Source organism: Tasmannia lanceolata, unplaced genomic scaffold, assembly GCF_043159265.1.
Source record: "Tasmannia lanceolata isolate RefF3 unplaced genomic scaffold, GAP_Taslan_0.1 ptg000037l, whole genome shotgun sequence".
Lineage (NCBI taxonomy): Eukaryota > Viridiplantae > Streptophyta > Magnoliopsida > Canellales > Winteraceae > Tasmannia > Tasmannia lanceolata.
In genome coordinates this window covers 50,346,815-50,371,759 of record NW_027518714.1, presented here as the reverse complement: position 1 = coordinate 50,371,759, position 24,945 = coordinate 50,346,815, and the positions used below count along the sequence as shown (strand labels likewise).

Below are 24,945 nucleotides of genomic sequence, written 5' to 3'. Positions count from 1 at the left end.
TCTCTAATTCTGGGGAGACAGCTATAAGTTTGACTACCTCAGTGAATTATCTGTCTCTAAGTATCTGACTCTTTTGTCTCTCAAAAATTACTTTGGAGGTTTGCTCGCACTTGATTTGATGTGTCTATGTCACTTGTAACTTCTGTGAAAATGAGTTTTAGACGAGTGTACTGTATATTAAGTAAATTTTGGGATTTCCTATAATTTCACAAATTTTAAAGTGGGGTTTTCCATAAATATTTCTTAAGTAATGGTTTTCTATACCAAAGGCATTTTTTTTGAAAAGGGCAACAGAATATATATATATATATATATATATATGTAAAAACAGAACCGAGGTGGTCCTGAAGGAACAAAGATAATACCAAAGGCATTTGATCAGTGTGGCTTGTCACTCTTCCTAGTCTGGCTTTCCACACTTAATGTCTTTCCATTGTGCTTCCACACTTAGGATAATGAGTTGGGCTTTCCACACGTAGTTATTTTGTAAGTGTGGCTACCCATGCTAGGGTATATTTTCTAATGTGTCTATCCACCACTGGGACATATTTTCAAGTATGGCTCTAACAACAGTACATATCTCTAATGAGGCTATTCACCCTTGGATGGTTTTCCCAATGTGGCTATCAGAAGTTCATGGAGTCAGTGACCATGGTAGGTCAATACTAGCCCAGTTACTTCATATGGAACCTACCTTCCGGTTAGATACAAAACATTATTGATGCTTGTGAATAGAAGGGCTCTTCTTTTTTTGCAGGCAAAACCCTGTTTGAAGTGTAATCTATTAATGGTTACCTCCGATCAGTCGAATTTGTTTCGCTTGTTATGTGCAGGACTGTCAGACTTTGCTAAAGTTGCTATCAAATTTGCTTTATACCACGCAAAATGTATTGGGAGTTAGTTTCTTTGAACTTTGTTAACATTGACTTGACTAAATGTATGTCTGTACTTTAGCTTTTTGAATTTTGAATTTGCCATTGGCTTGCCTTTTTTTTTTTTTTTTAACCCGGAAAGGAATGCGACCCCGGGGCGGGCCTCTGCATATTATTTATTGAAGGCACAATATAAGAGGAGGGCAAACAACCAGCCCTCTAGAATAACTTGGTTGCCATGTCTACAGCTAGCCCTAACGTTTAGTTAGAGCTTTATGAAAAAGAAAATACACAAGAAATCATAATTAAATATCTTCTTGAAGATAAGAAAATGATTCCTATTCCAGTGCTCTTTTCTCATTAGGTATTGTCAAAGAACATCTTTCAAGGGGGAAGTTGTTCAATGATTATAATAATTTTGTCTAGAAGATGTTGAACAAGTTGAGAAGTATTAGGCACACGATTTGCTCCCAAGAAATCAGGTACTACCTATCCTTAACCAATAGCCTTTTGAGGAACATAAGCTATTTCAAACTCAGCAAGCAAGAGGTTACATTTAGCTAATCAACCTGAAAGGGCTGATCTTGTCATGAGATACTTCAGTGGATCTCCTTTAGATGTTGTGTATTGTATATGACAATATATACTGTCTCAATTTTTGCAGCAAAAATCAACGAAAGATTGTTTCAATTGGAGAGCCTTATGAGGAACAAATGCTATTTATTGAGCCACAGGATCTAGTTCCTCAATGATCTATTGACCACTGAATTCCATGAAAGCCTGAGAGTCAACCAACGATTGCTAGGTCCTATCAGTACCCTTATGTGCAAAAACATGAGATTAAATGACTGATAATAGATAGATTAGTAGCTGGAATTATTCATCCTAGCATTAGTCCGTTCTCTTCTTTAGCTTTACTTGTTCGAAAAAGGAAACATTTGTCAAATGTGCATTGATTATCAGCCATTAAATAGTGGGATGATCAAGCATAAGTTCCATAACCCAATGATCGATGAATTATTGGATGAACTACATGATGCTTGCTAAGTTCTTCTCAAAGCGCGATTTGTGCTTTTTTTTTAACAGATCTTCTTGTTCCGGATTTAAAAAAAAACAGATCTGGGTATACCATACCGTTATACTCAAAAGAGCTTTCTCACTTACAATTCAAAAAAAAAAAAAACTTTTCTCACTCATGAGGGTCATTATGAGTTCTTAATCATGCCAATTGGGCTGACCAATGCATCTTCAAACTTCCAAAGTCTCATAAACAAGATATTTCACCCTAATGTACAAATTTTTTTATCACTTTGGAATTGAGTTGTGTCAACTCAAATAACTCAAAACTTCACACAGAAGTTAAAAGGACTTTTAATAAAAAATTAAATTTCCTAAGCTATCATTACCTTTTTTAAACCAATAATTTATATATTAACCTAGGGTGATACTTGACTTTTATTATTAGAAATAAAAAATCTACAAGACGACATGTCACCTAGCCTTTGAAACCTAAAAAATTGGGAACCCTGAGCTAATCTCATTAGCTCCTCTCGTGTTTCTTGGGAGAAGATACTATATACTTTCTATATCTTTCTTAATATAAAATTAACCATCATGTGAAAATGACTTGGCTCGATTAACTATCCAGTTTAGTTTATCTAAGATAGGCAAGCATGTGAATTTCAATTGCCAATATCTTTTCCTTTTTAATTAGAAAATAGAGTAGTCGATTGCTTAGTTAGAAAACAGAGAATAGTAGAGTTAAGAGGGGTGTCAATATCAAAACAATGGGATGCAAGATGCAATCTTCTTTTTCTCCAATGTTTTCCCTTCAAATGGATGCACAAAGCTCCATTTCTTTCGAAACAGACCCAAAATGACAAAGAAACCTTTTTCAAATTCAAATTTCCAATGGTCTAACACAAGCCTGATTAAGACTACAAAGACATAATTTGCAACACTTAATGAATCCATTCCATGGATTATCGTTCGATCGATTTCGAAGTACAAAAGCAAAGGAGATAAACAACAATTAATACTCTTACCAACAGACATAACATTGAAGCATGATGAAAACATTCATTCCTGAGCTGCCCATGAAGAGATTGGGGGAGTGTCTGAATGGGTCCAAGTGAACTTCATATATGCTTCGGGATACCTATCACCCTTTACTGCACCTTCTCCGCTAATGGCATTCAGTTCATTCATCTCTTCAGCTGTGAGTTTGATAGATGAGGCCTCAATGTTCCTGTTTAAGTTTTCGGTTCTGGTGGTGCCTGGGATGGGACACACATCTCTGCCTTGGTTCTGAACCCAAGCCAGCGCCATCTGGCCCGGACTGCACCCTTTTCTCTTTGATAACTCCTCCAATCGCGCAAACAAGCCCGCATTATGGTCCAGGTTACTTCCTTGGAACATAGGCAGTTTCTGAGCCATATAATTTAGTTTCATTAATACATTGCAAAAATTAGCTGTTATACAATAATTTTTTGTTTTCAGTACTGCTCCATTTCTTTTGAAGTCATAAAAAACAAATTTTACACCCATTTTTAAGTGGAAAATGGGTGCCTCTATTACATTGAAAGAAACTTATAGAGGGGAAAATACAAACAGGGGTTCAGCTATTTGATGATACAAACCATTCATTTCATCAAATATGAGGGTTAGGGTAGCTCAATATGGGAGATTTTGGGGACACAACACATATATAGTGGGGACTAGAAGATGAATGTACATTCAGTGTCTCAGTTAGTCCCATGTTGTAAGGAATTTGTAAAGAGGAAAATAGGTAAGGGAAGAGAAAGACACCTTTCTCAGGTCGTTGTCTGCCAAATTATTGATGACGTTGGGACCCAATGAAAAGAAACCCCTGCCCAGAGGGCTGAATGGCACAATTCCAATCCCAAGCTCCCTAAAAATAGAAGAAAATTAAACATGTCAATAGTGTAAGCTGAATTTGCTATGAGAGAAAAAAGTTACAACATGGGCAAAAGAATCATATAAGGAGAAGATAAAAGAAAGAAAGAAAGCGCTCACACAACTAGATGCTCCAGCTAGGGGTGTCAATTTGGGCTCGGGCTCGGAAGCTCCCTCGGGCTCAGCTCAGTAAGGGCTCAGCTCGAATCCTTAACGAGCCGGCTGGCCTGGCTCGTTAATCTTAACGAGCCGAGCCTGAGCTAGGCCAGGCTCGGTTCGGCTTGACTCGTTAAGGCTTGTTAAGAATTTAATATGTTTAAATATTATATATATATATATATATATATATATATATATATATATATATATAAAGGAATATGTTCGTGCGCTTGAGTGCACCATTCACATGGGTCCCACAATTTCTGTGAGGATCCAAACCATTCATTTGCAAGGCCCTATCATAGATAGGGTGTGTACCAAAAATCAGCTCTATTGAATCATCCTAACCCCTCCAAAAGTGGAGGGCAAAAATGGGCAGATTTGTGGTCTGTCCATTTTGACCTCCACAAATGGATGGGTTAGGGTGATCCTATGGAGCTGATTTTTTGTACACACCCTATCTATGTAAGGCCCTTTCTAGTGAATGCTTTGGATCATCCTAATAATGTGGGCCTCATTGGTTTGAGAGCTCAAGCTCACCATAAGGTTCCAACGCTCAAGCTCACAATCCTTTTCCTCATATATATATATATATATATATAAGATTAAAGAGAAAACACTTCTTCTTTTTTTTAAAGCCCAAAGGGCATTTAAATGCTCATGAGAGGGCGCCCCCTTGGTTGACACCCCCAGAGGGCATTTAATGCCTTTTGACTTTTTACATTTCCGGCACTATTATAAATGCACTTTGATGGGTTTCAACTTTCAAGGTGCCCTTTCATCTTATTTATGCGCTCGAGGAGAACTTTAGTGCATGGCTCATACATAGCACTAGCAATGTCTAGTAGAAAAATGGGTCCAATGTTGAATAATTACGCCCCACTTCTGCGTCCCCATGTTTTACCATAATCATGACATTGCATCAGCACCATCATATTTTGATTGTAGCAATACTCATTTTGTATTATACTTTTCTTATTGGATGGAGAGAGAACCTCTTGAGAGTAGTGTATCAGCCTTGAAAAGCTAATTAAAAAGGTATAAAACATAGTGAGGAGTTCCGTTATCAAAATATGGCAGTGCACATACAAGTCCCCTAAAAATATTGGTCTACATAAAACAAAGCTTGGTAAGGCTCGCGAGCCGCTCGTGAGCCTGGCCGAGCAGAGCCGAGCCCAAGCCGAGCCCGACCGAAGTAATGAGCTTAATGAGCCTAGCCGAGCTGGGCAAAGCTCGGCTCGGCTCGACTCGTTTACACCCCTAGCTCCAGCTCAATACAACAAGGGAGTGACTAAGGGCCTTTTAGATGCTACCAAAACTGGCCCTTATTTGCATATACGATCATTTCAATTTGGTGTTATTTGCAAATGGGACATTAAGGGCCCATTGGGATGCCGAGAAGATTTTGATTTGGATTTCTCACATTTGCAGCGCTTTTTGCGTTGTGATTTGGATCCGGATCAAATCTTTGGATTTCCAAATCAGCAATTCACAGTCAAAAAAATCAGATTTCCAAATAGTTTGTGAAAATAAGTAATTGGAAATCCACAAATCTGGCAGTTTCCTTCACCCTCTTTGCTCCTCAACCTCTCTCCTCCCGTAGGAAGTACCCCTTCCCTCTCTGCCTCCCTCGACATGAGCTGGCGGATGTGTTCATTTTGTATTCAAAACTGAGATTCCAAATCCAAATACAAAATATGAGGTATCCAAACGGGCCCTAAGGATTTTTTAGAAGCCATTTATTATATCATTTCTAAAATTAATTTGATTCCAAAATCGATTCTATGGCTGTGAACCAAACACCTAATTTTGCCAAGAATCAATTCTGGCCTCAAAATTGATTCTCAAAGTCCAAAACAAACATAGCCTAAGCATTTTCAAGGTTCAAGAAAAGGCCAGTGAGATTCACTGCTCTATTAGCAAAGTTCACCTGCAAGTAGGGATGATCTCTTTCTCTATTTCTCTACACCAAAGAGACCATTCCAATTGGACTGCAGTTATTGGGTGAACAGCGTGCGCTCTTCTAATTGTCGATGCGGAAGCCTCAGAGAGTCCAATGTACTTAATCTTCCCTTCCTCTATGAGTTCCTTCATTGCCCCAATCTAGTGACACAAAAATTTTAATCACATATTATAGAACTATATAATGCAATTACCTCACTATGGGTAGTCCCAGTCATACCGTAACTTCGATGGGAACCTTAGGATCAATCCGATGTTGGTAATAGAGATCGATATAGTTGGTGTCCAGCCTCTTCAAACTAGCCTCACATGCAGACCGAACATATGCAGGGTCTCCCCTCACTTGTACACTCCCATCAGCTCCAAATATAGCACCAAACTTAGTAGCAAGCTGTACCTTATCCCTTATTCCCTTTAGAGCCTAAAAAAGAGAAAAGAAAGCTCCAATTCAGTCGAACTCACCCAAATGACGCGGGGACCTGCAACCCGCGACTGGTCGGGGAGGATTATAGTACTAAAACTAATCTAATTTAACTCGACTCAACGACAAAATTGTAGGAGAAGTCGTTGGGGTTAAGAAGATTAGTTCACCAATATCAATAATATAACTGACAAATCAAGTAGCTAATAATGAGTATTACGAAATTGCCGATGATAGTATATGTAAGCCACAAATCTGCATATGAGATTTAAATCAAATAGCCTACCTAAAAGAATGTGAACTTGCCAATAATCGTAAGGTATGCAATCTGCAAATCTAGAGGCAAGATACAAAACAAATATAATAGAAAAGAAAAGGACTTTATAAGAGAGTTAAGTGGTAGAGGCACGCTACGGAATAACGCTACCAGGGGCGGAGCCAGAATTTACAGTTGGGGGGGGGGGGGGGGGAGGGGGGGGGATTAATTTACACTTGTCTGTTTTGGTCATTGGGGGGGCCATGGCCACTAAACTAGCTTGGCATGCATGTATAGCCATGCACCATATAAAGGAATTTTCCAAGTCATGGTGGGGGGGGGGGAGGGGGAGGGATATGTGCCTCCACCCCTGATGCTACCCTTAAGATAGATTCGCCCCCACCACAATCAGTATGCAATCGGGGTTCCTTGCGACCTATCTCCAGGATTAAGGGTGTCAATTTTGGCTCGGGCTCGGAAGCTCGCTCGAGCTTGGCTTGAAAAAAGCTCGGCTTGAAAAAAGCTCGGCTCGAGCTCGGCTCGAATTTTTACCGAGCCGGCTCGTTAAGCTTAACGATATCACATCATATGTCACGTATCTGCAAAAACGTGTCAACATCACCTGCAAAAAGAAAATCGAAATTAATTTTTTTTCTCGTAATTGTCATATCACTTTTTTTGGTATTTAAATGCATCCAAACGGGGTTTCCGAGGATTGTGTAGTTAAATGCATTCGAAAGGCTACAGTTATGGAAAGGCTACAGTTATGTGAATTCATGCCCATGGAATTTGTAATTGCTTGAAATTTGATTCACAAACTGCCAAAAGCATTTAAAGCTTTAAAAGAATATAAGAATATAAAATTCCAACAAAACATGAGTCCATCTTTTTTTTTTTTGCATTTAAAATGAGTCCACTTGGTTTGAACTTAATGGGGTGAAAAGATGTAAAACCAATTCAAAATATTCTAACACACACTCATATGCAAAGCAAAATAAACTTATCAATTAAATAAGAAGAAAATTTTGTACTCCTATGAAAGGCATTTTTCACGTTAGGAAAGCTTGAGAAATATTAGAGAAGACTAGCTAGCCCAGTTGTAAGATTAGCTTGATGAATTTGAAGCCCGAACAAAAAGAATAGTAATAAATTAGCCCTCAAGAGGATAGATGGGTATACTTCATGCACATTTCTTCACGATAAGGAAAGCATACTCCAATTTTTATCTGAGTCACACTGTGTGACTCATTCAAGTTTACTCTGACTCGATCAACCCATTTCTGAGTTGAGTTGAGTTTTCAAGCATTTCAAGTACGGGAAAAACCAACCTTTCCTACAAGGATCTCATTGGTGAAAGGCCCATAAACGTCCGATGTGTCGAGCATTGTTACACCGCTCTTGATGGCATGATGAATGAGGCTGATCATGTCCTCCTCTGGCTTGGGAGCTCCATAGCTAGTAGACATGCCCATGCAACCTAGCCCTTGTGCTGAAACCTCTAGACCTTGAGACCCAAGCTTATTTCTTTCCATCACAACTACAATTTCAGACTCAAATCAAACTTCTCAGTTGAATGCAAATTGTGATGCAGCTTCCAAACCATGAGCCAGTGAATTTATTTACTCTTCTCCCCTCTTTTAATATTCCTATATCAGTGCAAATCACATGCTTCATGAATGTAACATTAAATACTGACCAACCATTTGGGTTCCCCATAAGCTACATTATATATTTATATACCTACTTGAACATTTACCCATCATAAAGGGATTTGCTAGCGTCCATCGCAGAAGGCATTTCACAGATGCTTTATTGCATCTTACAGCAGCCACCTTGTGAATGAAGACAAAATATGCTGAAAAGTGAGCCTCTGTGGCTGCTGTCGGATGCAACAGACCATCTGTGAAATGCCGTATGCAATGGATGCTAACCAATCCCATTATACAATAGAATAATAAAAAGATGGGATTTGCTAAGGACCATCTCAGAAAGGCATTTTGAGGGTGGGCTGTTGCATTTGAGAGCAGCCACACAAACTCGCATTTCAGCAGATTTTGTCTTATTTATCTGAGGTGGCCGCTCTCACATGCAACAACAGCCCAGCAGTGAAATGCCTTCTACGATGGTGCCTAGCAATTACAATATGTAATACTAGTGGTTCCAACCGTGCGATGCACGATTTGGTAGTAAATTTAGATTGAAAATAAAACAAAAGTTGATTAAAGAACAAATCAGATGGGTTGAAAGAGATAGTGAAAGAAAAAATCAGAATTTTAACACCTAAATAGGTTTAAATCAGTTTGGAATTAGAGATGGTGAAAGAATAAATTGGAAATCCAATAACCAATTTCGCAATCACAACACGTTCTTGTTAGGGGTAAAATCGGTACACATAGTACCGACCCTTAAATCCATCCTTCGTCATTCGACTAGTCCCGTTGACCTCCACAAGCAGCACTCCTTAACGAACCACACCCATAAGACTACACCTTCATACGGTAATGAACGTCAAAAGAAGTAAAACACAATCACGGGAATCTCCCCATTGTGCGACCAATCCGGACTACCGTTGCACGCCAGGCGCGATATTCAAAATTCAAACATCCCGCCCAGGCCACCATCCAAGATCTCTGCCCAGGATCATCGAAAATCTTATCTCCACGATTTTATTCTCTATCCATCACGCTCCACGTGGGCTAAATTAAAGGCCTAATTGATATCTCCGAGATCGTGGATCTCCCTCCCTATAAAAAGGGGTCTACACACTCAAGCAAAGGCATTCAGTCACTTCTCCTTCTCCCCCTTTGGTCTAGTAACTTGATTTGGCTTTCCTCCATTCATCGTCCTTTGTCTGTGATTGCCTATTTCTGACTTGAGTGTTGAAGTGGCCGTCTAGAGCCACAACTCCGGGCCCACTAACGTTTTTTCTGTGAGCACATGATTCCAGGTTCTGTGAAGCTAGTTCACGCAGTCAGATTTTGGGCATCATCAGATTGGCGCCATCCGTGGGACCGTCTATACCAAAATCGAAAACTACCTCCCAACCTAACAGTGAAATGGTGACGAGAAGCCAAGCCAGTCAACGAAACCAGGAACGGCCGAAGGAGATAGGAGAAATGGTTGTCTCTGGCGACGCTCCAGTTACAATGACAGTCTTCAACCTGTTCAACAACTCGGAGACGTTGCAGCCGCCCTCCTATAGATACTTCAAAGAATCCCTCCTCAACCGGTGGCACCACCTCCACCTACAAACCCACCGACCGAGAGAATCTCACTCGTCGAAATTTCAGAAGAGCGAGAATCTTCAGAAGAGCGAAATCCTCGGAATCAAAAACCCCTCCAGCATCAACAAGTATCTGCATCAATCAGTGGTCCACCATCCGACCATCGTCATGACAATCGTCGTCGAAGATGCAATGACCCGATGATGGAGCCCATAAATTTGGCTCCACAAAATGATGACCAGATACCTCCGCAAAGAGAAAGCCCGACGAAAAACGACTAAGCAGAAGAAAACCCCACCATCATGGCTAATCTCCAACGTCAGATAAGAGAACTCCAACAGCAAATGAAGGCACCATGTGATCCGGACTTCCTAGCAGAATGGGATAGCGAGATCGCTTCCCCGTTCATCCCGGAATCGCCAATGCTATCGTTGCTACGAATTCGGATATGCCTCAATTGGCCCTATACGACGGATCATCCGACCCTCTTGAATTCCTTCGAACCTATCGTTGTGCAATGGTAACCAGGAACGCTTTTGACACCACAATGTGCAAGGCATTCTCCGCCTATCTAAAGAAAGATGCCAGTAACTGGTACAGCTAATTGAGGCCTAACTCCATCTAATCCTTTCACGAATTGGGGAAGGAATTTGTCGCCTATTTTGTCAACAGTCGGCCCCGAAAGAAACCAGCCGACACTCTTCTGACTTTGAGACAGGGGAGAGACGAGACACTCAGGAGGTTCATCGGCGTTTCCGCGCAGAACTTCACCAGATCAACAAACCAAACTTTGATATGGTCTGCGCTGCGCTTCGCCACGCCATTCGGGATAGGGACATGAAAGTAGACCTGAATGTGAACCCCCCTCGAGACCTCCAAGAACTCATGGCCACCGCGGATCGGTATATCAATAAAGAGGAATCTTTTGCCATGGAGAAAGAGTTGGGAAGTACGCGAGGAAGTGAGAAGCGGAAAGACAATTTCAGATCGGGACCGAACCACAAGCAAGCAGACACAACAAGCTGGGAGCAGTGGTTTCTACTGCCTTGAGGATAAAATTCCTCACAAAAGTCGGTGTCGGGGAAGTCGTCGGTGATCAGGAGAAAGCTCGCGAATGTTACGCCGCCCTGCTAAAAAAGAGAAAAGCCGCCAAACAAACTTTCTTGATTGGCAGCCCCGACGCTCGAGTCGAAATAAAGCGAGGAGAACCGATCGAGAAACTCATAAAGATCCCCCTATTTCTAGGATCCGATGAGCGAACCATCCAGATAGGATCTCTCGTGACAGACATGCAAGGAATTCCCTCCGCCATAGCAGTCCACAAACTAAACGTAGACCCGAGTGGGTGGCGGTACCTCCCTTGATGTTTGATCGAACGGCAGCCCACTTTTTAAAACGCTGCTGTTGGATCTAATTTTAAGGGCCGTACTTTTGCCGTACCGCCCACAAGGGACTTCACGGTCGGGCACCATATAATTTCTCTTATTTAAATAATGGGTTTGAACCTGCAATTGCCTTTGCTATTCTTTCTGTACACTCACACCAAGGTTGCTATTTTCATGACCTCAAAGATTTAAATTGTGGAGTTGATATAGCAAGTATTCGATGGATGCGAATGCTACAACTGTTCATGCATATTATTTTTTCTTTGCCGCCCGGTTTGAGTCACTAGTATTAAATAAGGAAAAAAGGCTTAAAGAATCAAGGTGCAAAACGTATACAATATTAAAGAAGTATCAAAGCTAATAAAGAAGTTAACAGTCAACAGACAACAGTATTGTAAAAACGTTTGGAATTTGTAATTGCATGAAATTTGATTCACAAACTGCCAAAAGCATTTAAAGCTTTAAAAGAATATAAGAATATAAAATTCCAACAAAAATGAGTCCACTTGGTTTGAACTTATTGGGGTGAAAAGATGTAAAACCAATCCCAAATATTCTAACACAAACTCATATGCAAAGCAAAATAAACTTATCAATTAACTAAGAAGAAAATTTTGTACTCCTATGAAAGGCATTTTTCACGTTAGGAAAGCTTGAGAAATATTAGAGAAGACTAGGTAGCCCAGTTGTAAGATTAGCTTCATGAATTTGAAGCCCGAACAAAAAGAATAGTAATAAATTAGCCCTCAAGAGGATAGATGGGGATACTTCATGCACATTTCTTCACGTTAAGGAAAGCATACTCCAATTTTTATCTGAGTCACACTGTGTGACTCATTCAAGTTTACTCTGACTCAACCCATTTCTAAGTTGAGTCGAGTTTTCAAGCATTTCAAGTACGGGAAAAACCAACCTTTCCTACAAGGATCTCATTGGTGAAAGGCCCATAAACGTTCGATGTGTCGAGAAATGTTACACCACTCTTGATGGCATGATGAATGAGGCTGATCATGTCCTGCTCTGGCTTGGGAGCTCCATAGCTAGTAGACATGCCCATGCAACCTAGTCCTTGTGCTGAAACCTCTAGACCTTGAGACCCAAGCTTATTTCTCTCCATCACAACTACAATTTCAGACTCAAATCAAACTTCTCAGTTGAATGCAGATTGAGATGCAGCTTCTAAACCATGAGCCAGTGAATTTATATATTCTTCTCCCCTCTTTTAATATTCCCATATCAGTGCAAATCACATGCTTCCTGAATGTATCATTAAATACTGACCCTGCGTAGTGATATTTGACCATTTCTTTACTTAAATTTCTGATGTAACAACCATTTGGGTTCCCCAGACGCTACATCATCTACTATTATAAGCTGGGAGGAAAAGAGGAGATTTTTTTTATTTATTTTTTTGAAAATTACATGAGAATTACACATCACCCCAAACACATAAATACCTCTTATGCCCTAAACTTCCAACACATCTAAGTGAGAATACCTCATATGTCCTTAGATTCCCACGACATCTCTCTCTCTGCTCATGTGATCTTCTTCGCATATGCCCTAAAATTCCAACACCATCATCTTCGATCGATTCCGTCTCTTTCACCTCTCTCTCTCTCTCTCTCTCTCTCTCTCTCTCCTGCTCATCTCAAGAACTTAACCCATCTTGAAAGTTGAAACCCAAAACCCCTTCACTTGGAAAGTCGTAGGGTTTTTTGTTTCTATTTTTAGATCTCATCAACCTTTTCCCTCCTCTTCTTTCTGAAGTGAAACTATGCCACTGGTCATCGTCACTTCTATCTCTGTGGAAACTCTACTATTTTGGAAGCCCTACCATTTTGAGGTATTTATTTTTGTGCTTTTCTATTTGAGTCTTTTTTAAAGACAAAACCCATCTCTAAATCGAAAAAACCGAGATTCTAATCATTGTGATACCAAGATTTGAGGCCTTTTCTCCTCCTATGACCATACACAAGTGGATGCTATGTAAACCATTTTTAATTTAGTTTACAAAAGGACCAGTTTTTGTGGCCATGTTCAAGTCCTTGGAGATTGCCATTGCAGCCATGGGTATACTCTCCATCTTGGCACGTACTCTGAACTCTCAGTTTCTTTTTTGGTTTGTTAAAGTATAAAAGATTAAAAACGCCTTTCTCCAACAGCTTAAGCTTTTGGAGTAACTGGTTGTTTCAATTTTTTATTTAATTTTTACTCCTCAAATTTATGTATTTTTTCTGTAAGCAATCTTCTCTTTAGTTTCCCATTTTTCTATTTTACTTACAGTTCTACTGTTAGTCGTAGAACTTATTGATGCCTTCAATAATTTTGAGAAATCACAGTGTTGGGACCATAGACCCTGAAGATGAATTAAATCAAGTCAGAAATCAGGTGGTATGCTTTGGAGGATCCTTTTAAAATTTTCTTTTTTCCTTTTTACTTTTTTTTTAAAACTTCATTGAAGAGAAGAAATCACTTGAATACTGACTCCGGCTTCCTTAATAGTTTCCTAGCATTGTGTTATTTGCTTTTAGGCCATTCCTTACCAGCATAAAGAATTCTATGCAGTTTCTTTTTCTTAGATATGCATGTACCTGAATTTTTTTGTCAGGCTTTTGGGGATATTTTCAATGGACCGAATGGCTCCTTATCATTAGCTGTTTAATGCATGCTTTCTAGGCTACATTTACTCTCTAGGTTCATCACTATTTTCATCAGCATATGTGATTAATTTCAAATTCAATGACTACATTGTGTATCAAACTCATTTTAAGTCACAAGAAATACATCTATTCAGTAGCATCTACCAACAATAAGAGTTAATAGTATGATCTTCATCCAGACTTCAAACAAATATGGTATATCTTCTCAAGTCTAGATGGAGATCATACTACTAACTTTTGCTCTTGGTAGGTGCTATTCTAAACTTTGAAATGTTAATGCTTCTTCATATTCTTTTAACTGTTATTTCTTGCAGGATCATGATATATATATATATATATATATATATATATATATATATATATATATATATATATATATATATATATCGACTCCTGCTGTTTTTTTCTTATTTTTCATAACCCGAATTCTGGATTTTTTTTCTTCGAAAAATTGTCTTATCTTAAGAATATGTTGGTGCCTTCTACATCTATTCCTTCTCATTCAATTTTTCCATGTAAATTTTTTAAGAAGATTAGAATTATAATATTTTTTTGTACTATACCCGGTACTTTAGGGGTTTGATTTTCTTGAAACTTCTCCTTCTAAAAAAATCCCTCATCAAAAGAGTAGAGGCTTTTGGAAAGGTGCTAAGAAAAAATCGCAACTGCTTTCTTTTATTGGTTTTTTTTTTTTTTGGCTTAATTTTTCTTACAGTATTTTCTGTTTCATTTCCATATTTTTTCTGCACATTCTTATTACAAATATTTTCCAGTTGTAGCTATGTTCCTTAATATGCTCGCTCTAATCTCCTATAATTTCCTCCGGTGAATTATTTTTATGGGAAATGTTATATTGTCAGATTTTATAGATGGGGATGCTGTTATCAATGTTTCAAGGGTGATTCAGACGATGAATGCTTATCGGCAATATGGGTAGCTAGCTTGCTCTGGGTTTTGGTTTTGATTGGTTTTTTATTTTGGCTTTTGTTAATTTTTGTTGTGAGGTTTTTTTACTCTGAGTTTTGTTTTTTGTTAGTTTTTTATTCATGTTTTTTGTTAATTTATGTTCTCTTTCACTGTATCTCCATTCTAGGTTTTGTTTTCTGTTCTCTTTGGTCGAGATGAGTTCTCCAGCTGCAGGACAGATATTAGGAATTGTTTACCCCAAAAAAATTGGAAAAAAGAGTACACCCAAAAGGTCATTCATTCAATAGCTTCCCCGTCGGCCAATGAATTACTACAAGGATTGTTCCACTTTGGGGGATTCTTGGTGTTTTACAGATTTAGTTTCAAGAAATCCCACTAATGACATTAACAGAAGAACCCATCGTTTCCACCCCATGTAGGAAATGGTGTCAGTGATCCATTATTTTGATAAGGTTTCTCCATTTTACGTACACTTCTATAATTGGATGATAATACTTCTGGGAATTTTAATGACCCATTCACCCGAAGGATGATCCTTCCCATCAGAGACCTAAGAAATATAAATCAGACTCAATGGGAATTCAGACAAGATCATCGAGTTAGTAGTAACATACTAACATGTACTTAGGCAATGACATATTTGCATATGTTTGATTACCATACATAGGATAATTTGAGGCAAAATTCAAGCTGATTACCATCCTTGCTCCCATGAAAAAGTTTAAGCATTCCCTTAATTTCCTGTTTGGATTGCAGGAAGAGAACATATTGTTGGAGAAAATGGACTTACTTTATGCTTTGCCCTTCACATTGGTTGGTGATTTTTAGCTTTAGTGAGGACCTGACAGGGGAATTTGAGGCAAAATTTAGGCAGATTACCATCCTTGCTCCCATGAAAAAGTTTAAGCATTCCCTTAATTTCCTGTTTGAATTGTAGGAAGAGAACATATTGTTGGAGAAAATGGACTTCTTTTTGCTTTGTCTCTCACATTGGTTGGTGATTTTTAGCTTTAATGAGGACCTGAATTTCAAAATTTCAGAGTTTCTGAATTTCAAAAAGCCTTTAGAGTGGTTTTGTCTTATGTGGAAATTTGTTTGGTGCTGGGTATCAATGTCATTTTTGTTTCTACTTCTATTGCTCTCTGTTCAAGTGTATCCTGCATATGGCAGGTGAAACAGGGCTCTTTTTTAGAAAAAAAATAGAAGAATAATTACTTTTTGGTTTCACCAAAGAGTAATGCTAGGGAAACCGAGTGTTGGACCTAAAAGGGGACCCAACAAATTGCTTCATGCCACAGCATCACTACTGACGTGAACAATCCCTTAAGTTCAGGGAAATCACCAAAAAGTCAAATTTTCTTTAACACGTGGCATATTCTCATTGGAGGTCCCATTTTAGGTGGTACTCTAGGTCTCCATATCATTTTCCTTCAATAAATGATATCTTGAATCGATATAGAACTCCCCAAATTTCCCAACATTCTTCCTCTTTTCGTTGGTTTTTGTTGATTTCCTGTCTCTGTTTGAGGATGTATATTACTTTATGTATTGATAAATTGTTACTTATATTGATGAATTGCTAGATGGATAGCCATTATTTCACTTTATTTTAATCTCTACTGGTTGCTCATCCAATTAATGTTCCGTGAATTTCTTTCTTTGCATTTCTCTTCACTAATTTACAATAACACTCACTTGCTAACTCAAGCAGGACACCATCGCATCACATCCCTAATTGTAAAAGCAAAAAATCATTGGAAAAGTAAAAAAATATTATTATGTTGTTGTTGTTGTTGTTTTTAATTTTACCCAAAAAACATTATTCATATTGCATTCTACACTTTAGGACCATATCTAAACATTAATAAAGGCTAAAGGTCAAACATCATTTACTTTTTTTGCAATGGCTCCTTTCAGTTTAGAGTGCCTCTAACATCATTTACTTTTTTACAAATACTTTAGAAAATCTGTATTCCCATTATTTACCTCATTTATTTTTGGAATCATTTACCCATCATAAAGGGATTTGCTAGCGTCCATCGCAGAAGGCATTTCGCAGATGCTTTGTGGCATCTTACAGCAGCCACCTTGTGAATGAAGACAAAATATGCTGAAAAGTGAGCCTCTGTGGCTGCTGTATTCAATGGATGCTAACCAATCCCATTATACAATAGAATAATAAAAGGATGGGATTTGCTACGGACCATCTCAGAAAGGCATTTTGAGGGTGGGCTGTTGCACGTGAGAGCAGCCACAGAAACTTGCATTTCAGCAGATTTTGTCTTATTCATCTGAGGTGGCCGCTCTCACATGCAACAACAGCCCAGCAGTGAAATGCCTTCTGCGATGGTGCTTGGCAATTACAATATGTAATACTAGTGGTTCCAACCATGCATGTACGATTTGGTAGTAAATTTAGATTGAAAATAAAATAAAAGTTGATTAAAAAACAAATCAGATGGGTTGAAAGAGATAGTGAAAGAAAAAATCAGAATTTTAACACCTAAATAGGCTTAAATCAGTTTGGAATTAGACATGGTGAAAGAAAAAATTGGAAATCCAATAACCAATTTCGCAATCACAACACGTTCTCAAATTCATTAACAAAAAGGGCTTAAATCACCCTAACACCCTATATTACATTTTTAAATATCTGAAAATCCTTTCTTACTATAAAGAGGGTGAGCAGAGAAAAAGCCCAAACTCCAAGATTTCTCTCAATACCAACATGCTGAAACGGAAATGGATTCATAAAAGTGACATTTCCAAAATGGTTATCGTCATAAACACTGATTGTTAACATGTCACATGAAAATTTTAAAAGAAAAGCAAGGAAACTTACAGATTCAACAGTAGTTGGTGTCTGCATGCCTTGCTTAAACAGTACCTTAGTTAGACTACCACAAAGAAATGAATAATAGATTAATTAGAATTTCTTAAGAACAAAAGGATGGAAAAATAAATTATGAGCTAAAAAAGATACACATGAGAAGCACATGATGCTACCAAGTGCTGAGAAGGCTAATTCTCATAAACAAATGTGTCCCGATCAAAACCCGCCACCGAGTATGTAGGGATTACACATACACCTTGAAGCATATATATGTAAGAACTATTTTGTAAGATACATTATGAGATGTACAATGCAATAACAAAATCTTGGAATACGAAACGATTTTATTCCATAAATAGTGGGATGTATGTGTTAGTAAAGTGGCCATGAATTTGGGATTACCAAATAAAAAAACTTCTATATTAAAGGATGGTAAACGGCTTTGATGAGGTTAATTGTGTCCTTTCCAAAATTTTCGAATTTGATTAGGGTAACTCAAATTTCAATAAGAGATTAATGGCTAAAATAAAGTAAACGTTGCTATTTAAAGCCGTTACTTTCAAAAAGGAATAATATTTGGGAGGGGAAACAACACGTTAGGAAAAGAAAAAGGGAAATGATATTTATGCCCCTTTTATCACCAGGGACACCCATTTTCCAGTGTACTTTGCAATCAAATCCACTGGATTTGTCTGACAAAAAGTACATTAGCCCCTTTTTGCCATGGATACACTAACGGTGGGTGTCCCTAGTGATCAAAAGGGGCGTAAATATCATTTCCCAAAGAAAAAATACTTCTGATTTCTTATTGCCACATTGGGATTTTATTGCCATGTAGAGTTGAGGGAGGAAGGAGAGGGCTGCCACCTCACCGTGAACAGTAAACAGGCCTTCCTCCTTATTATATACTTAGTGGTACACCCCGTGCGATGATGCACGGTAGGAGTAAAAAAGTATGGATTACAAAATTGAGAATGAGCAGTAGCAATCTAAATAAGGAAAGTCAGTTATTCATCAGAAGAAAGGGCTGTAATTCGGGCAAACAAAGTGAAAGAGGTGGTGGTAATACAAAAAAAAAACACTAATTTAATGAATAAATGATAAGGAAGCAAAGACATCAAATACCAAAAAGAAAAAGAAAGGGACTATTACAAAGAAGGGTTATTGATCGAAATGCAAACCAGTTAATTTCTCCCCGCTACCATGCTCAAATTCTTTACAAGGATTTGCCCAGAGAGAATAATACTGATAGGCAGAGTTGCTGCTCATCAATAAACATGATATGTCACTAAAATGGAATCATGATTCAATTACAATAGGCATGCCTGTTACAATTGTGATTCAGTTACAGTCTTGGATGTAGGTGTATCCATGAGGAAGTGGTGCATTACAAAATTCCATCAAGCTCGTGATTTCCAATGTGAAGATCTTCAAATCAGCATCAGCATGATCCATCACAAATCTCTTTCTATAGGTCCCCGGTAGTGCAAGTTCTTCCTCATGTTCTAAAAAAAATTACAGAAAACATAAGTAAACACTACTTTTGCAGAGATAAAGAACTACTAAAATTGTAGAAAAAATAAGCATATCAACACTCAAATCTAGGAAAAATCATTCCAAAAGATTTGCCTGATTCAGAGCTTGGAGCTTGAACGATAGGGCGTCAAGATCATATAAAATCGTGGATATGGATTCTGGAGACATGGCCGATGGAGGCCAAAACGGATTGCACCTGCTGTACGTCCTTAACGTGGAAAGTTGAGAAGAGATAGAAGAGCCCTCTTTAAGGCATGGCTACACATCCTCTTTAAGGCATGATGGTGATGTGTAGCCAATAGAAGAGCCCTTTCACCTCTTTTTTGCAAGGGCTCCCTTCGGTCTAGAATTCCTCTAATATAGATCAGTTTTGTTTTTGTAAGGGAAAGTGAAATATTATTATATGAATGAAAAAAGCTGTTGTGTAGGAGAATCAACAATTAGGAATTAACATTAGGATTTAGAAACAACATAGTCTGCAAAACAATTTTTTTTTTAATTCTTCACTTATTCATAATTTAATTGTTGTTTTTCGTAAATAAATTGGAAGTATTACAAACAAACAAGTAGTGGATTACATGCATAACACCCACCCACAAGCCAAATCATGAAGGGCATTCCAGATTTGATGTGCATGAGTCTGATCTATTACATGAGCCAGAATTTCTTGAGCCTTTGAAGGGACATGGTAGAGTTTATCCAACTGGCCCTTAAAATTGTCTAAATTATTCATTAATAAATAATGACATGGTCACCAAGTCGGTGACTGAGAGTGGAACCCGACAAATAGCCTCTTAACACATTAGCAATCTTTCCCTTGATTTTTGGCTTTTTTCTACATGAAAATGGCAAAACTACGCCTCCCATGCCATGTGACATGTGTGGATTTGTAAGGTTACGCTCTCACTCTCGGCACTCTTCATTAATTTATATTTATCTTCCACCTTCATAATTACGAAAAGCAGGGACGGAGCTAGGAATTTTCTCCAGAGGGAGCATACAATGTTTTTTTATTATATAATAATTAATAAATTATTACTAAATCATAAGATCACATAAATTTCAATTCAAATTGCTTTCAATTTAGAAATTCATTTACATTTATTATTTATGCGTTCATAAAATTTAACCATTTCATCTCATCATCATAATTATGATGATGAGATTTACGAATCATTTGGAGAAGGAAATGTTTGCAGAAAACAAGATCAAAGCACAAAAGCTTTGATACCAATTGTTTAACACAAAATCAAAGCAAGAAGAAAAGCTCACCAACACAAAGGACAAAAGAATATGGAGAGAGGAGGCACAACAACAATACGCCACTAGGCCTATTCACCACATTCACCTTCTCTTCTTTGTTCTCTTCAAATCGTTTCTCTACTCTCTCTTTTATATACAAAACAGACACACAAAACTTAGAATTCTCTTGAAACTAACCTCTTTTTTTTTGGTATTGTACGTCCCCTCTCATCTATTAACGTTTTTGCACCTAATGCCTTTTATAATGAGAAAGGAAAACAACACCTACTAACACCACTGACAAAATCAGAGAAGATTTCATTAAACTTGAATGGATTACGCAGACAGATAATCAATTGGTGCTTATATAGAGCACTTACAAGATAAACATAGAAATAAATCAAGATAATTATGGAATGATAGAATCTTAATCAAATCTACTTTCCTAGTCTCTGTCGCTTGCCTCTACTAATCCACTTGCCTCATTTAGACAACTTACCAATCTACCTCCAAGATGATCCAACGGTAAGATCTTAACCCAATTGAACCGTTGGATCCCACATATTCTAACAACCACTCTATATTATTTCTTACCACTACACTTTCCAAAAACAATAAACTCTTTTCTTTTCTAGCTAAAATAACTTTAACAAATTAGAAACTAATTATAATTAAAAACTATAGCTTTCTAAAAACCCAAATCAGAAACTCCAAATTAAGAAACATGTGGGTCCATGTCTGCCAGCATGCACCGGCCCGGCCCATCCGGCACACGAGTAGAGTCCGCGATGACTCTCAATAATGTTTAGGAAGATGTCCGAAAAATATTCAAAAAATTGCATGTGTTTCTCCATTTAAAGTATATAATAATAATAATAATAATAATAACAACAACAATTAAAGATATAAGATGATGGTTAAATCTCTTCTAGAACTTCTAGAACATCTTAAAAATTTATTTTGAAGCTCTCATTAGTCATAAGATCTATAAGAGATGTGGATGCATTATTATCAAAAAAAATTACTAAATCGAAAACGGTATTTAATTCAACTGAATTGTTTTTGAATTATTAATTTGCATATTTTTAAGAGTAAAGTGTTACTGAGCTCGAGCTCAGATAGCTCATCTGAGTTTGAACGTCAAAAACTCATGTGGGTCCACATTTTTGGGGTGATCCAAGGTATTCATTTGAAAGGCCCTTACATGGATAGGGTGTGTACAAAAAATCACGTCAAATGGATCATCCTAACCCATCCAAAAGTGGAGGGAAAAATGGACAGATACTGTTTCTCCACAAATCTGCCCATTTTTTCCCTCCACAAATGGAAGGGTTAGGATGATCCTATGGACTTAATATTTTGTAGGCACCCTATCCATGTAAGGGCCTTTCAAATGGATCGCCCCAAAAATGTAGGCCCACATGCGTTTTTGAGCTATCTGAGCTCAAGCTCATAAATGTTTTCCTCTATTTTTAAAGGGAGATGATAAAATTGCACCCCCAGCAGGATGATTCGCACCCCTTACGACGTGAATTGTGGCAGACCTTTAACGCTTTTTGAGTTTTTGACATCATATCACGTTATACAGGGTGCAAATCATCCTACAGGGGGTGCGAATATATCATCACCCTTTTTAAATTGTAAAACAACACATTAAAACTTCATGTTATTTTTAGCGATATTTCTAGGGAGATGATATCTTCACCCCCTCTGCAGTACGCATTCCCCCCCTTTTAACATGAACAAGGGCAACTTTAACGTTGTTTGACGTCAAATCACGTTAAAAGGGGGGCGAATGCCTACTGCGTTGTTGCGGCGTGGGTGCGTGGGGGGTTGGAGAAATATCATCGCCTATATGTAGCAAGATATAACATTGGCATGCATATGGTTGACTATGTCATTTTTTAAAGATAACATTGTTCCCTTTTATCTAGATAATACAATGTTGTCAAATCTGTTGCGTACGAACAGAAAATTCATGGTAGCCAAACGTGCCCTTATGGATTGCAAGAGAAACAATTCTGATGGAATATTTTTTCGCTAGAAAATTTTTCTTTCAACAATTTAGAAGGAAATAATATGATTATGGTTAATTTAGAGGAATATCATCATAAATTGAAGGCTTCTTTAAATAAAAATTGAATAGGGCTGGTTCAAGTAATTTTTTTCATGAGTAAACAAAAGAAGGCAACTTTACAATTATTTTTCCTTTCGAAACTTTTTTCACAACATTCCAGCAACCCAAACAGGGCCTTAAGGAAGCAGAAATACTGGGTATATTCCACTGTTTAGGGAAATGATATATTCTCCCCTTTTCATACTTGGGACAGCCCCCTCTAGTGTAAAAGAGTAGTCATAAAGTCACTAGATGGGGCTCTCCTCTAGCAGGCAATACATACCCTTGCAACAACTACGCCACACGTTCCCTATTGGTGGGTGAACAATCTAACACGTGGTGAATTCTGCTTCACAATGATAGGAAGAGCCGACATCGAAGGATAAAAAAGCAATGTCGCTATGAACGCTTGGCTGACACAAGCCAGTTATCCCTGTGGCAACTTTTCTGACACCTCTAGCTTCAAATTCCGAAGGTCTAAAAGATCGATAGGCCACGCTTTCACGGTTCATATTCGTACTGGAAATCAGAATCAAACGAGCTTTTACCCTTTTGTCGCACACGAGATTTCTGTTCTCAATGAGGTCATCTTAATGCAAGGCTAGTGTGCAAGGCTTGTATGCATGCTTAGTGTGCACGGCTAGTGTCCAAGGCTTGTGTGCATGGCCACAACTAGCATTTTGCACCGAGGATGATTGCTCGGTTGCGAATGCTCGGTTGCGGCCATGCACAGAAGCCTTGGATAGAAGCCTTGCATAGAAGCTTTGCACAGAAGCCTTTCACTGTTGCACACAAACCTTGCACACTAGCCTTGGACACAAGCCTTGCACACAAGCCTTGCACAAAAGCCTTGGACACTAGGCTTGTATCTTTCGGGTCCCGATAGGCATGCTGACACTCGAACCCTTCTCAAAAGATCTAGGTTAGACGGTGGTGCAACTCGATAATGGGATCCCACCAATCAGCTTCCTTGCGCCTTACGGGTTTTATACGCCTGTTGACTCGCACACATGTCAGATTCCTTGGTTCGTGTTTCAAGACGGGGTCGAATGGGGGGCATAATGGACGTTGCCTAGAGCGTACAAAGTGGCACAGGGACATGCCATGAGGCGTACGCTATCCACCCCGGTCGTGCCGCCAGGTGCCACCATGAGAGAACCATCATCCGTGTTGCCATGGCTCGCCTTGTCTTGGCTTGCTAGGCCCGAACACAAGCAATCACGCATTTTCTTTGCAGCAGACCATCAATGGCGCCCAACGCAGCCAACATGAGCAATCATCCGCTGTGCCCTTGCCTCTTGCATGTTTGTCTTTTCAACAGGCCATCAATGCCATGGCAAGCCAAGACCAGTGTGTGAGGCCAGTGTGCATGGACGGTGTCATCTAATTAGTGACGCGCATGAATGGATTAACGAGATTCCCACTGCCCCTGTCTACTATCCAGGGAAACCACAACCAAGGGAAGTTGGCTTGGCAGAATCAACGGGGAAAGAAGACCCTGTTGAGCTTGACTCTAGTCCGACTTTGTGAAATGACTTGAGAGGTGTAGGATAAGTGGGAGCCGTCTCGGCGGTGCAAGTGAAATACCACTACTTTTAACGTTATTTTACTTATTCCGTGAATCGGAAGCGGGGCATTGCTGCAACAGCTACGCCCTATTGTATTTAAAAAGATACATGCAATTACATGGGAATACCATATAACAAATATTTTAAAAAAACTACTTGGGCCCACTTTATTTAAATTCCAAAGCATTCATTTGCAGGGCCAATGCAAATAGGCCTGCCTATAAAACTATTTCCGTAGGATGATCCTAACCCTTCGATCTCTCTACGGAACACACCATATAACAGATCGAAGAGTTAGGATCATCCTACTTATATGCTTTTATGAGAAATGATATTTGCACTGGGGAACAAATGAATAGTTTGGTTCTTCGAACAAAGTGGGTCCAATGAATTTTCTAATAAATATGCATTATATAGTGTCCGTATGTAGGTGCGTGTATTTTATTTTATTTTTTAAATAGAGGGGCGCCCACCTTGTTGAAATATCTAAACTATTCAGTTGTTAGGCCTAACATAAATAGGTTGTACCCAAAATCATCTCCATATGATGAACCTAAACTTTCGATCCTTAAGATTTCTAGTGATATCCAACCTTTCTGATCTTTGAACAAAGTGTGCTCCAATGTTTTTTTTCTAATAACTTATGTGCACTTACGTACGGTGCACCATACAATGATTATTTACTAGAGAATTCATCGGGGCCTACCTTGTTCAAAGACCCAAACCGTTCATTTGTTGGCCCCAATATAAATAGGCTTTCCCCTAAAAAATAATCTCCATGGGAGATGATCTTAACTCTTCATTTTGTTAGGGCAACGATAAATTCACCCCCGTCTCTTCTACTCTCCCTCATTCCCTCTCCTCT

The 24,945-nt window shown here is 38.5% G+C and overlaps 1 protein-coding gene across 2 annotated transcripts; it reads right to left on the bottom strand.

Annotated features, from left to right (window-relative positions):
- Positions 1-2,833: 2,833 nt before the first annotated feature.
- LOC143862062 (putative aldo-keto reductase 2) lies at positions 2,834-12,358 on the bottom strand. Of its 2 annotated transcripts, none has more exons than XM_077373058.1 (5): positions 12,109-12,358; positions 6,130-6,330; positions 5,878-6,050; positions 3,681-3,783; positions 2,834-3,299 (listed from the first exon to the last, which is right to left on the bottom strand). In XM_077373058.1, exons 1-5 carry the CDS (start codon positions 12,310-12,312, stop codon positions 2,952-2,954), a joined length of 1,029 nt encoding a protein of 342 aa, XP_077229173.1. In that variant the 5' UTR covers positions 12,313-12,358; the 3' UTR covers positions 2,834-2,951. The 2 variants fall into 2 exon arrangements, with proteins under 2 accessions (XP_077229173.1, XP_077229172.1); XM_077373057.1 differs by lacking the exon at positions 12,109-12,358 and adding an exon at positions 7,915-8,212.
- Between the last annotated feature and the right edge of the window lie 12,587 nt (positions 12,359-24,945).